At 35.8% G+C, this 15,659-nt stretch overlaps 1 protein-coding gene across 2 annotated transcripts in view; it reads left to right on the top strand.

Annotated features, from left to right (window-relative positions):
- LOC136970007 (uncharacterized MFS-type transporter C09D4.1-like) overlaps positions 1 to 15,659 on the top strand; it is an 89,653-nt gene that overhangs the window by 71,108 nt on the left and 2,886 nt on the right. For both annotated transcript variants that reach the window (XM_067264366.1, XM_067264365.1), the window contains 3 exons: positions 3,057 to 3,167; positions 10,601 to 10,706; positions 10,780 to 10,888. In XM_067264366.1, the coding sequence (XP_067120467.1) occupies positions 3,057 to 3,167; positions 10,601 to 10,706; positions 10,780 to 10,888 (326 nt within the window). The remainder of the gene's footprint in view (positions 1 to 3,056; positions 3,168 to 10,600; positions 10,707 to 10,779; positions 10,889 to 15,659) is intronic.

Below are 15,659 nucleotides of genomic sequence, written 5' to 3'. Positions count from 1 at the left end.
AAACTAAACCCCCATGATATCAAACAAAAAAAATCCTATCGTACTCTCAAGGAAGATCTGTAGTTGCCTCTGATTGCACTGGCCACAATCCCGAGCATGATTTGACTGGACCTCTTGCCACGACAAGGTCTCCACAAAATCTGAGCTTTCCCACTCTTTTGATTCCCTAACGAGTTGTTAAATCTTTTGTTTTCTAACATTCGTTCTGAGAACTCTGCCACCTGAGGGAAAAGGGATTAAGAAGGAAAGTTCTAGAATAGTAAAGACAAAGAACAAAGAAAATACTAAGCCTAAAATAAAAATATATGCATAAATATGGCTAACGGCCACAATGGATAATTCTAACTAGGAAAACTTTTGTTTCTTAAATAGAAGACTCCTTCTTTGTTGAAAGATTTAAAAATAATAAACTCAAGTATAATTGAGTGTAACTTAAAGTCGATTTATATCAAAATGAACAAAAATGTTATTTGTTTTGTGTATTAACGTTTTTAGAAAATATATCTACAGTAGGTTTTCTTTTTTGACCTATTATGGTACTTTGTTAATGAAGTTAAATCTTTCAGACACACTTTATCTAATATGTTTTTCTAAATATAAAAGATTTGAAAGAAAACAAATTATGACCATATTGGAAATTCAAGCATTTAAATGATGAAATGGAGATAATTTTACAAAATGCATAATAAAATTTTACATTTTAGAGTAAAACAGCACCATCTTATCATCATTTGTTTTGCCACTAGATAACTTTTTATATAAAATTGCTTTTTTTATTTAACCTGTAATAGAGTGCAATTCTTTGTCTTCGTGTGAAACAACAAACAAATGGCCATAACAGATTGTGTCTTCCCTAAAAGACACAATGGTGTCCGTCCTGACGTAAGCAATGTTGACATGGTGCTGACCCTTCAGTCATGTGGTGCAGAAGCAAGAGGGAGCTCTTTGTGAATTTTCACAATAGCATAGCAAAGGAGGAGTTTGTGGAAGAACAGTAAAATTTAAGAGAGCCTTTATGAAGTCTTTCACTATACTGTTACTAGATACGCAATTATTAAACAATAAAATCCATCGCAAGAAAACGAAGCAAGAGCAAATAAGTCCATTCTAGTAACCTTAAATAGCTTCGCAAATATATATTTATCCACAAACGTTTTCGGCCCCTTAGGACCTTCTTCAGGTGGGATTTAAGTAGAGAGTGACCCTACGAACTAAACTCCCGTAACGGATACATTCCAACCCCCACTCCAGATGTGTACTATAAACACATCGCTGCGCATGCGTTGGCGGCTATAACGCTGGGTCGTACATTGCTTGCCATGCCTTCGAAAGTTGTATTTCGTCTTTAAAGTTGATAGAGAGGCCCTGGCAATCCGCTTATAAGTATTTGGAGGTGCTGGAGATCTGTAAAGAAATTAATAAAAGAATATATTTTTTTGCCTTTCAATATTTTTGTTTGATTTATGTACCTTTTTAAAAAATTGAAAAAAATTCATAATTAATAAACAACAAAATTACGCGTTTTTTGCATACTTTTCAATTTACACGGTTTTACATTCAAAAAGATACAAATTCGATTTACACGTTTTTCTCAGGAACCTATCTTCCGTGTAAATTGAGGGATAGGTGTATATAGTATTCTTAGTATTTATTTCATTTTCTTTCTCTTCGTTAGTTCTTTTGTCTATCCTTTCCTAGAAACTTCTGTCTTCCCTAACCCTTCCCTGTTCAAATGGTGGTGACCTAATTAGAAGACAAAGAAAAGGTGGTAGCCTGAGGGCTAAGAGTAGGACAAGAGGTCACTTTTTGACTGGGACGTTGAAGAGATAGGATGTGTTGTGAAGACATCCAGGTTGTTCTGGCATCGACTGGAGGACAAAGGAGACGATAAGCCTAAGCTAGCGTTCGAGAGGAATCCGAAATATATCCCGATATAGGGACTTCGAGAAGCTTACTGAGAGGATCGGAAAGACGTCCACAATCAACAACGCAGAAAGTTAATAATCTAGCATTCGCCACCATCACCCCAAGATCGTCGACACTTTGGGTACCCATTCTTTTCTGTCATTATATATCCAACTATCCTATTGTCTATCTTTTCTTCTCTCTTTTTTTTTTTATTTGTATAAGTAGTTTTAAGTATTTAGTCTTAGTTCCTTATTTTTGTAACGCGGTGAATATTCCTTTGTCGTGAGGTTTCTTAACGATTCTACCCGAGTATCTGCAGGAATTACATGTAGAAAAGGTTAATAGTGAAAGAACGAGGAGTGTCGGAATTGTGAAAGAATCCTGTAAAGTAAATAAACACAGGTGACGAGAACATTTGTGTGTGTTATATTCTCTTGTTGAATCATTCACCACGTGCATATCCTATACCCACTTTACATGGAGCACAGAATAGCGATTTGTCTAAGGTTCGTTAACTGCCTTTCGCTAAGAGAACTTATCGAATGTCCCGTGTATCGCTCTCATTCAGTTATCGGAAGAGCTCAGAATAGGTCCCCTGCACAATTATCAACAAGTTTAATAACATACAAACATTTTCAACTACATTAAGTAGCCGTCATCCTGTACTACGTAGTTCTAAAATAGAACAAACATTCAGAATTTAACAAAATCTAATGTCATGGATGCCTTCCAATCAAATTTACATCAAATAAAGATGGTAAACTATATAATTTCAAAAATGATTTCCATGCATTTCTTCTGTTGGCTCTATGAATTTCTAACTTTTCAAAAGTTATTAATGTGTGTTTTATCTCAGACTTGAAGGATTACAGTGCATTGTTGAACTGTACAGACACTTACTGATTTAATGAGTGTGCCATTAAGACCCTTGAGAAGCTTGATGCCCTTTCTTATGCTTAATGACTAGATAGTTGCTCCAATATACTCTGTTCTGATTGACTCAATAGTGTTAATGAAATTTCACATTTCAAATAATGTAAAAAAAAGTTTCATTATTCATTATGATATATACAATATTGCAAATATATTGTTAAGTACTGTTTTTAAATACTGTAATTATAATTATGCTTGCAATGTTTTATTTTCAGAGAGACGACTATTGTTGTATATATTCTTTCACTTGTTGGAATGATAGCTTTCACATTAACATTACACTTCAATTCATTAATATTGGTTTTTGTTTTATCAGCCTTATTAGGGTAAGTGAAGTAGTTTATACTTTTTATATTTTCATAAATTTCAATAATGTTTTAGTAATAAATGCATTTGATTATCTTATTATTATTATTTTTTAAAATTTTCAGTTCTATAATTTTATATGTTTAAAATTTATTATTTTGATTCCTATATATTAACTATATACGAGGCGTGTTTTTAAAGTAAGTATCGTTTTGAAATATAAAAAAACAAGCAAACATTTTTAACAAAATTTTTATTTATGTGAAAGCCCATATTTTACACTACTTTTCTACATAATTCCCATTAATATTGAGACACTTATCGTATCGTGGGACCAGCTTTTGTATTCCATCCTCAAAGAATGTTGCCACCTGATGAGACAACCACTGCAGAACGGTTGTTTGACTTCGTCGTGATTGTTATGGCGCTGCCCTGCCAGATGCTTCTTCAAATGCAGAAACAAATGATAGTCACTCGGCGCTAGGTCGGGACTGTATGGAGGGTGGTCTAATCGTTCCCAGCCAAATGATGTGATTAGGTCTTGAGTTTGATTTGCCGTATGTGGACGAGCATTATCGTGGAGCAAAACAACACCCTTGCTCAGTAAGCCCCGCTTTTTGTTTTGTACTGCACGGCGCAGTTTTTTTAAAGTCTCACAGTATGCAGCTGAATTGATCATTTCACCATGAGGCAAAAAATCAACAAGCAACACTCTGTATCTGTCCCAAAACACCGTGCACATGATTTTCTGATCAGAAATTGTTTGCTTGAACTTGACTTTCCTTGGAGATGATGAATGTTGCCATTTCATGGATTGTTGCTTCGATTCCAGTGTAACGTAGGCTACCCACGTTTCATCACCTGTAACAATACGGCTTAAAAAATCATCTCCCTCGTCATTGTAGCGCTCAAGAAAAGTCAATGCACTGGCCAAACGTTTGGTTTTGTGCTCCTCTGTCAACATTTTCAGCACCCAATGGGAACACAACTTCCAATAATTTAATCGTCCGGTCACAATTTCATAGAGAACACTTCTTGAAACTGCAGGAAACTCTTTAGATAAAGATGAAATCGTGAATCGTCTGTTCTCTTTCACTCTACAGTCCACTTTTCCAATCAAATCGTCGATAATGACTGAAGGTCGCCCACTTCGTTCCTCATCGTGAATGTTTGTGCGGCCATTACTAAAGGCCCTAACCCATTTTCGTACCATTCCATCACTCATAACGCTTTCACCATAAACTTCACTGATTTGGCGATGAATTTCAGCAGCTTTCGAGCCTTTAGCACTGAGAAAACTAATAACGGCACGCACTTTGCAGTCAGCAGGATTCTCAATGAGCGGCGGCATTTCAATAACACACAAACAACAGTAAACACAGTCAACTGGCTCCGTAATGGCGTTTGTGGCTTCCCAACAGATGTAGGTACACAGCGCGCATACACTAAGTGCCGACTGCAGCGCTCCAGCGGCGTTATATTAAAACGGTACTTACTTTGAAAACACGCCTCGTATAAACTAAATACAGCAGAATCTCATTTTAACAGATTGCGGAGCAACGGATTTTTCCCCAGTTCCTGGCAAATCAATGTAATTTTACCTCTTTTTAGCAGATCCGTAACTCAGAATAATGGATTTTTTTTCTAGCTCTATCTTTGGTAAACATCTTTTTTTTTCCAACCTTTAATTAATAATTGGATATTTCTGGATACTGCATTTAAAAAAATACATTGCACACTGTGCAAACTAAGCACACAATCGTCACAATTCTCACTGCTAACATTGCAGCTCTGCATAGTGCCCTTCTGTAGTGCGTTGATTAGTGGAGGGAAACTACTTGTGGCTTAACACTTCCAGGTATGCGTATATGCTGCATCTTTGTTGCAGATATGTGTTCAGGAATATCGCACCTTAAAATTGTGCTCATGTAACAGTAACATTTCTTACTGGCGGTGCACCAAAAGAAGCCCAGAAACATCACATAATCAAAGCAAACCAATATGGGTGAGTTTTTAACATATTGTGAAGTGCTAATGATCATGCGTACTTTGTTGCTTTTTGGCTTATAACGTATACAGTTTGTCAGCTTTGTTATAGCATAATGTACAATCTTGTAATATGTGTGTTTATATAAAATAAAGGATAGAAATTTCATGAGACTGAATAATTTAGAGTGAAGGTGTTTATGTAGGGGGTTTAAAAAAGAAAAATTTTTTTGAATAATGGATATTTTCCTGAGTGTCAGAAATTTGTTGTTTGCTATATAACAGATTTTCGGAACGACGGATGATTTTCGGTGTCCCGAGCAATTCATTAAAATGAGATTCTACTGGAAGTTAATTTTTTTATTTATGGATTTTTTCTTATAAAATTAAAAATTTTATTATTTTTCATCATATTTTATGGCTTAAAAAGTGATTATTTTAAATAAGATTGCTTAATTAAATCATCCAAATCCATGAGATAAAGTTTAGATTTAGAAGTCATAAAAATGATTTTATATAATGCTGTCAATATTTGCCTTGTAAAGAACGTAAAATAAAACATGCAAAATTTTAACAATATTTAAAAACTGAAATTTTATGTAAAACTTAAATGATACTTTGTGCTGATGTAAAGATTTACAGTGGCGTGCTGTCATTGGAAGTGATGGAAGCGCTGTTTCTACCTTCCAATGACCTTCCCTTGTATTTTATAAAGTATAAATTTTCATATTTTAACATACTTTTAATTAAATAAAATTAATATTTTATTATAACTGCATTATGTATCTTTTACAAATTTCTATACTACATGTGAAAAAACGATAAGATTGCTATTGTATATTCGAATAATCCAGTTGCAGAAGGAATGTCGAAACCAGGTCAGTTTCCAATCAGCCAGATTATATAGGCATTGGCACATGCGGTTTACAGAGCACCAACCTCACCCAGTTTAGCTAGTAGAAGCGACACATGCGTAAAGCATCTAATTTTATATCCAGGACTGGTTCTGAGCTGTTAGCCGCCTGCTAGATATTCGGCCGCCCTCGCCTGATTATGGGAATCGTGAGCAGACTAGATCAACGACGGGCAGCCCCCAGCCCGCGGGCCAGCTACAGCTTGCAAAAAGTTTCTATCCGGCCCGCGAGACCTTTAATACATTATTAAATTAGAAAAATAGTTATTTTTCCAATTTTTTGTAATTTTCGAAAACGATAAGAGAAATAAATGTAGTAATTAACTTTTTATTTATTTATTTCATATTTGCAGGCTAAAAAAATTACAAGTCACAAGAAGGCGTCAATTAACTACTACAGCCCGCGGAAAAAACGTAAAATTTATTCTGGCCCACTAAACGTAAAATTTATGTTATAAAAAAGGTTGCCCACTGTAGACTAGATTTATAACTTAATCCAACTGATAGGAGTTTACTGGCATGTTTTTATGATAGTTCTGTATAGTTGACAGGAGTTAAAAAAAACTCCATTAAAATATTTGATATATTTATTCTGCGTTTATTCTGCTCTCCCATCTTATATTACTTACGGATTTCAATGTTAAACCGGTGATATTACGATTTAGTATGTCCCATCTGTAAGGGGATGCAGAAAAAACGTGTACAATTCTTGTATAATGTTAAAAAATTAACTGTTACTTTGGCAGCGTCATTTACAACCAAATTTAATGAATGAGACGTGGAAGGTGCAAAAAAAGCTCTAGAATTTATTTTCCTTAAATTTACAATTTATGTATCCGTTGTCATGAAAATTTGTCTTTCCAATGTTTTCTCAAGACTACAGATATTCAAGTACAAGGTAACTGGTTTCGACTTATTTCTACTAAGAAGTAGTTAAATAATTTAGAGATTAGGGAATGGGGACATAAATAAAACCCTGCCGAAAGAGTCAGAATTTTACTTAAACAAAAGCTTAACCAAACCAATTACTAGCTCAGTACAGTGGAGAACTGATTTCTGTGTACACCTGGTACTAAAACGAATTACAGTAGTTAGAAAACAAATGTAAATATGTTAAACTTAATAGTCATCTATGGTGAGAAACGTTTAAAATTTACAACAGCCCTGTGGCGTTCTTTGAGATATACTAGTGATGCGACAAAAGAGGCATTTGACATTGACTGGTATCGGCACCCTCGGGATTTGGCAACCTGCGTGCATGCACGCGCCGCACACCTACCAGGACGTCTCTGATTTCCTTCATTTGCCACTCGTAGGGAGTTATTTCACTAAGTGGATTGTTTTAAGATTTAAAAAGTAAAGAATATTTTGTTATTTTTATGTACATTTCTTCACACAGTTATATTTAATTATAAGTTTCTTTAAAAGTATATTCATACAATTGAAGAATTTTTTGTAGTAGGTATGTATATTCGTCACACATTTCGTTTTACCAAGTAAGTTTTTATAATTTTAATTTTAGCCCTTATGTCGTGGCTAGTGATTAAAAAATTTATTTTAAAAAAGTTTTGGCTCAAGACCATATAATGAAAAAGAAAACATTATTAAAAGAGAAAGACCAATGCCTAAATTAAATATAAATACGTTGACAAAAAAATTTCGACATTTTGACGATAAAATTTATGACGAACGATGATTCTTTCGTAAAATTGAAGCAATTTGGAAATCAAAGCAGAATAGAATTTAACATTGGTAGACAATATAAAATAAATATTGAAAATTATAACAAGATAATTACGATTAATAGATATATCTAAATTAATAGATGTTATATGTTTTTTCTCAAAGCAAGAATTGGCATTTAGAGGGCGTAGGGAATTTATTCGAATCTAAGAAAGTTCAATATAATTACGTCTGTTATTTATTAAGTACGTCAGATAATCTAATAAAAATACATTTAAAGAAGTATACGGTTTTTACTGGCTTATCGAACAAATGAATACGAACGGGCCTTGACAAGCAATTAATTGATTGCCCCCTGTAAGTCGGCTTCTTACAGAAACACAGCTTCCCTATCATCAAATGTCACAGCACGCCACTGAAGATTTACAATACATTGCTTCAAAAAGTTTAAAATTCTTTGGTCAAAACTAAATCACTTTTAAAAATAAAGTAGAAATGATAATTCAAAATTATTACCAAGTTACTATCATTGAAACTTTGTCAAAATAACTAATTTCATATTTTTAATTGGGAGATATCCAAACCTTTCTTCTTTTTTCCTTAATATTTAATAATCGTTCTCTCATAAGCCTTATTTCAATTTGTATTTGTTCACTGTAATGGATAATTAGGATTGATACTGTTTCTTAGGAATAAAATAAAGCGGCCCCTTTTTGTGTGACAATTTTAATTAACACTATATCCAAGATTTGTTTTTTGGTGTTGTATAAAAGTGAAGATATTTTCCATAAATTTCTTACTTGCTTCAATAATGATTTTCATTATTTAATATTTATTTTTTATGATATAGTCAAAAACTACTCTGAACTTTCACAATAAATTTTATTACACAATAAACTCTTATACCATGCCAACTTCAACCTATTTAACTCCTTTCAGGGAAAAATTTTTTAGTTGAAATAAAATGACTTCTGGTTTACATCATGTTCATATATAGTTAATCAGGACCACCTGTACTGTACCTGAGCTCTCCATATCTGATCTCAACTTTCATTTATCTAATTTCTTTCTCCAGGTTAAGGAAGGACAGAGACAGATAACAATGGGAATTTATAGGTTTATAATTTTTCCAAATTGCAGCCAAAAAATATCAATTGAAAATTTATTCTAGAGTGTCATAATTGTTTGATCAAGTACTGAGGTACCACTGTAATTAACACAATTTTGATATACATGGCAGCATTGAGGGCTAACTGCAGTAAACATACGTATGTATGTAAGTAATATATATATATATGTAAACTAGCAGATAAGCCCAGTGTTGCCCAGGTAAAAAAATAACAAGATTATTAGATTATTTCATACTTCTAACCTTTACATAAATCAAATATTATTGTATATTATAATTAAGAGCTGGATTTTTAAGTACTAAAAAGTGCATTTTAGGTGCATGTTATATGCTCTAAAAATCTCAAAATATACATTTCTTTTCTACCACATACAGCTTAAACTCCAGACTTTTCAAAAGATTAACCCCATCTCTATCATTGCAAAGTATCTTATGCAATGTGGGCTGGGGAGCTAGTGGTAGTATATACCCAAATTTTCTAAAGTCATATACATAAAGAACAGGATGGCTGGCATGACACAAAGACCAGTTCCTTCTTACAAAATAAAGTAGATTATGGAAATAATGCATTTTTTTACTCGATTGACTAAATAAACAAACTTGAGAGAATATCCAGAAAATATCTGTGCACTGCTAATTTAATTATCAGCACACAGATGAAACTGGTAAAATGCTGCGGAGGTAGGAGAATGTTGTTCATCATCATCAATGTTCCCATGCAACTCCTTCCACACTTGATATTCCAGAGCTATGGGTTGCAGTGTTCAACTTGCTAAATTTGTTGTGTGACAAGAATATACTGGTAACAAGGGAGTTCCAGTGTTTTTTGTTTAAATTCTCTATATTCTTATCAATTATTTCTGTGTATATTAATTGCTATTTTTGTTAATCATTGCAATTGTGTATTATTTTTATTTTGTAATGGCTTATAATTTTTTATTTTTAAATTTTTATGTTTCATGCTCGTTCACAAAGAGCAATTTGAAAATGTGTTCTATCTCTAGATTTATAATGCTCCATCTGCCATATTACCTGAAGAAGACTATCAAAAGTGCTCATACTCATTACTTAAACACATTAATCAGTAATTCCAATAGACAGTTTTTATATACAGTAGTGAACCGAAAATCGGAATCAATTGGGGACTGGGGTTGTTCAGATTAGGGATTTGTTCCGATTACGGTTTATGTACGAAAAAATATATTAACCTGTCCGATGTTCAAATTTTTCTCCGTTGCGTGTCGCTTCCTGTTGAATTTTTCTCCGTTGCATGTCACTTCGTGTTGAATTTTTCTCCGTTGCATGTCACTTCGTGTTGAATTTTTCTCCGTTGCGTGTCGCTTCGTGTTAAATTTTCGTCGATTTTAAGCCTTTACGAAAATTTTTATAATAATAATCGAGGCTATCGTATCGTTAAAAATTATTTCTGCATTTTGTACAAACAAAATAAATATATTGAAGAATATAAAAACATGAAAATTATACTTTAGAAGTAAATTTAGTATCAAAAACATTCAATTCAGCACGACACAATCTGACTGAAAATCGTGCCGATTACCGGCGATTCCGATTACCGGGGTGCCGATTTACGAGTCTCTACTGTATTCATTTATTTTTAGTAAGTGGCATTACTTGTTGTTTTTATCTCATTGGTTTGGTTTGGTTTATTTACATAAATATTTTGAACTGTTTGATGATCTATATATATAAAATGGATATATGAATATTTTATTTATTAACAGCTTCTTTATGACTGGTTATCTTCCTCTTGGTTTTGAATTTGCAGCTGAAATTACTTACCCTGAAGCAGAAGGAACATCATCTGGTTTGTTAAATGCATCAGCACAGGTATAATCAGATATATTTTTAATTTTGCAATGAATGAAGTAATTCTATATAAGTAATGTGCAATATTTTAAAGGTATTTGGAATACTCTGTACAACAATAGCATCATCAATTTTGAATCATAGTGATTTATATGCCAATCTCTTCTTAATTTCTGCCTTACTTTTAGGATCGTTAATAACAGGTAATTTTCAAAGATTTTAAGGGAGTATATTTAAACTATTATAATTATTGTATTACAAGTTACATGTATGATTGTAGTTGAAATATATATACATACACACATACTCTTTGACAAAAAAATTGATAGGCATATAGTGCATGCATGCACACAGGTGGCCAAATTCCTAGAGTGGCCAATAAGACACTTTAATAAAATAAAATTCAAATAAATTAATTTTAATATAGTGGTCGGCAATGAAATAGTGTGGTGTACATGAGGACGAACAAAAGAAATACGAAATTTTACACACAAGAATAATATTTTATTATTATTTCACGTGGTCCTTTATACACTATATACTTCGTGATCCCAACTATACACCGCTGATATATACAACTGTATCTAGTCAGTGCGGTAAAACTGTGTACATACAAAGGGGATTGATGCGTTTACGCGACAATGGTCTTTGTTTGTAGCTCTCACAGAGGTAATACGGGTTAACTTAAACTATCTTAAACTAGCTTATAATCTAAAAGAAAATAGGAGAGGGAAGAACAAAAGGGTAAGAATAGAAGAAAAAAATGCTGGGTACCCAGTGTTTCTTTCTTGTCTGGTCTTCACTCTTGACGAAATGGGGACTTCTATCGCAGTCACTTGTAGTTGTCCTTTTCAATCGCTCCGATCAAATGAAAGAGTCTATATCGCTAAACTCTCAGTTCTTCTTGTTTTCGTCTATGTCAGTTCTTTTTCTGTAGACGACCTCGGCACTTTGTCTCGATCCGTGACGACGACCACTTTCTTTTTCGTCCGCTTCTTCTCGACGCTAGCTTCGGAATGCCTCACCCACGCTCCCTGACTTGCCTCAGGGCCTTTGTTTCACACCCTGTTTCCGGTGTTATTCTATGAAATTTCGTTCTCACCAGCCGGAAGGAAAGACCGCTAGAGAATTCGAAGAACAGACATAGAACAAAGGATTAACGAAACTTAATACTAGGCTTAACGCTACATATATATATACAACAATATGGCGTATCGCCACATATGCCCCCCCTTAAGAATCAAACTCCGTAATGCAACTTACGGTAATCTATTTTACACCCACGAAGATTATACGGGTGTTGACTTATCACATCTTTATTACTATTAACAATTTTTTTCTCGTTATTACCCTCCTGTTCTCTCGATTGGTGGTTTCCTACACCTGATCTTGGTTCTCTGTTGGGTGTCCCCATCCTCAGGTATTCATATGGATCCCCAACTTCCAATTCCTCTTCCTCGACTGGTGCTTCCCGCATTTCGCGATGTCGAGGAGCTATTCTCTTACTTTCTTTATATACTGGGGAGTAGCATAGTTTTAGGCGGTCGGTATGCACCACCAATTTTTCCTTTATACGATTACTACCAAGTTCAACTGTTACAGGGCCTAACACACGAATAATCCTATACGGCCCTAAATATTTTGGGGAAAATTTTCCCGTACCTCTCTGCTTACCCTTTCGAAGCAACCACACCTTCTGACCTTCTTTCCACACACTAATTCTTTTGCCGTCGTTTTCTCTTATTCTGTTTTTTCGGTTCCGCTTTCTCCCCAATTCGTAAGCAGTTCTCCTTAACACATTCAACTTATCTACAAATTCAGGACCTCTTTCTTGGCGTTCTACATCCCCAACATTTTCTTCTGGGAACGCGCTAGGAAAACGAGGGTCAAACCCATACAGGAGAAAGGCTGGAGATTCATTAGTCGCTGAATGGGTTGAGTTGTTGTAAGCGAACGCAGCAGGGTGAATGAAACTGTCCCAATTACGATTGTCGCCCTTTGATATCCGGGCAATAATACCACATATGGTTTTATTAAAACGTTCGCATACGGAATTTGAGGACGGGCGATAAGCGGTCGTAACATTATGTTTAATTGTTAATTCATTACATACTCCCTGGAACAAACCAGAAGTAAAATTTGCCCCTCTGTCAGATATAATGACGTTGGGGCAACCATACCGACATATAATATGGTCAAAAATTTTATCAGCAATCTCCTGAGCAGACTGATTAGAGATGGGGATTGCTTCAGCATAGCGGGTGTAAATATCGACTATGGTTAATATGAATCTATTCCCTTTCTGGGATGTCTGAAGTGGGCCTATGATGTCTGTAGCCACTTTCTGGAGGGGAAAATCAGCGGTCTCAGTTTCTTGAAATGGGGCTCGGCCTCTGTGTAAATTATGCTGCTGGCAGGTTTTGCAGCCCCTGATTACACGCTTGACATGATTTTTTAAATTTTTTATATAGTAATATCTATCGATTATATTACATGTTTTCTCGACCCCAAGGTGGCCAGACAGGGTAGAGCTATGGAAGGACCATATCACACGATCAATCATATCTCTCCCTACACACACACGGGCCCACCTCCTAAGCCCCATTCTTCCTGGTTTTACATTCATAACAACCTCACCGTCAAGTTGGAATTCAGGCTGTTGAACACCACTTGTAACCCCTTGATTGTCAGTTCTTTTACAATTGTTACGTAACTTCATTAGGAAGTCATCTCTCTCTTGCGATTCCACTACCTGCCGCCATAGTTCCTTATTATCAATGACGTTACTGCTCACATCTTTCTCTAACTTCTTATTACCATAATCTGGCCGTGATAGTAAATCCGCAACTTCATTACGTTTTCCTTTTACGTGGTTTATCCTTACATCATAATCAGCGATCTCTGTTGACCACCTCATGATCCTTTTGTTATGGTTTCTCATATTGCCGATGAAGATCAAAGGCTTGTGATCTGTGTGCAGCTCGACTCTGTATCCAAGAATTAACGGCCTGAAGTGACGCAGCGATAATATTATGGCCAAACATTCTTTTTCGATTGTTGAGTAATTTTTCTCGGCACCTACGAATTTTCGGCTGAAATATCCCACCGGATAGAATTCACCATCCTCCCTCTGTCCTAACACTGCGCCTGCACAATAGTCCGACGCATCAGAATATAAATGAAAGGGGGACCCAAAATCTGGGTGTTTCAATAATGGGGGTTTCGATAGTATGCTTTTAAATTTTTCAAAACTATCTTGACAGTCGGCATCCCACGCAAACCTTGCATTTTTCTTAGTTAATTTAGTTAGCGGGAGCGCAAGATCTGAGAACTTAGGTACAAAGCTCCTAAAAAATCCCACCATCCCGAGAAAACTTCGCACTCCTTTCACACTACAAGGGGGTTCCAATTCGAGTATCGCCTTCATATTGTCGACATCCGGGAGTATCCCTTCCTGACTTATAACGTGGCCTAGATATTTAACTTGCCTGACAATAAAAGAACTTTTTGTGGGATGTAATTTCAAGTTCGTTTTGTCCAATGTCCCTATCACCTCATCCAGGAGAGATATGTGATCGTGGAGTGATTTAGAGAAAAGTACTATATCGTCCTGGAATACATAGCAATTTATGCCAACAAAACGGGCTAACACTTTAGACATTACCGCCTGGAAGAACCTCCCGCTATTCTTCGCGCCTTGCGGGAGACGGCACATTTGAAATTTACCCCAGGGAGTCGAAAATGCAAAAACATGCCTAACAGATTTATCTAAGCTTATCTGAAAATAGCCAGATTTTAAATCTAGGACTGAGAAGTACTTGCTCCCATGAAACTTACTTAGTATCTCGTCTACTCTGGCTATAGGGAATTCCTGGGTTGTAGTGACCTCATTCACGCGCCTCAGGTCGAGCGTCATCCTGATCTCCCCATTTTCCTTTTCTACGACGTGGATTGGGGAATTCCACGCGGACGAACTTTCTTCGATTATCCCCGCTTTTAGGTACGCATCAGTCAGTTCTCTCAACTTAGGCAAGTGGCATTCGGGAATGCGATATTGCCGCACGTTTACCGGTCTGTCCTGATCAACGATCGGTTTGTGGGACTCGCCTATCATACCCGTTAATTCCTCGACGCGTTCGGCGAAGCAACCTGGGTGTTTTCTGAATATGTCATGCACCTTTTTCTTCTCTTCCGAACTTAAACCTTCTAACCCTTTAATTACTATATTTGAATCGCTCGTCAATTCATCGTGTACATCTATATACGCGCTACAACCACGTGTTTTCTCCTCCATGGATACTCTCATACTATCTATGACCTTATAGATCTCCCCAATTACATCCATCCCTAGAATACCTTCGTATTCTACGTGTCCCGGTAATAGCATACACGCGATCCTCACTTTACACGCCTGATTCCTGTACTCCACTTTTGCACGTATTAATTTCTCACACTCTGTCACTTCACCGTTTATCCCCGTGATTCCCAAGCCTTCACCGTCTGCTGTTGCACGTGCTATGTTCCGGTTCGATATACCCCTTATCACCTTAGAATTTATAATAGATTTTTCCGCCCCTGTATCTATAAGAAAGTGACACTTCACGCCTTCTATTCTTCCTACCACTAGCGGAAGACCTCTTTGCGATTTAGTTACTTTTTCGGCCAGTCTCACATTTATGAAAGGAACGTTATGCTGACCAGTGTTACGCTCCTCTACAAGTTTAAATGATTTTTTCTACGTTCCGGGCAATTTCGAGCGAAATGACCTATCTCTCCGCACGTGAAACACCTTTTCCCTACAACTTTGCTCTTCTGTTCGTCTCTATTCGCCATCTTATTCACGGCCTCAACCAGTGATTCGACTTTCTTCTCCAATTCCCTAATTCTATCGTCATCTTTATTTCCCCTAACTATCCTATCACTGCTCTTGCCTACTATGGCATCCGATTCTTCCTCTATCCCCACGTTTACGTT

This window comes from Centruroides vittatus, unplaced genomic scaffold (genome assembly GCF_030686945.1).
Source record: "Centruroides vittatus isolate TY-2023 unplaced genomic scaffold, ASM3068694v2 contig_1863, whole genome shotgun sequence".
Classification (NCBI taxonomy): Eukaryota; Metazoa; Arthropoda; class Arachnida; order Scorpiones; family Buthidae; genus Centruroides; species Centruroides vittatus.
Note: the sequence above shows the minus strand (reverse complement) of the source record. Positions and strands in the feature narration are given on the sequence as shown.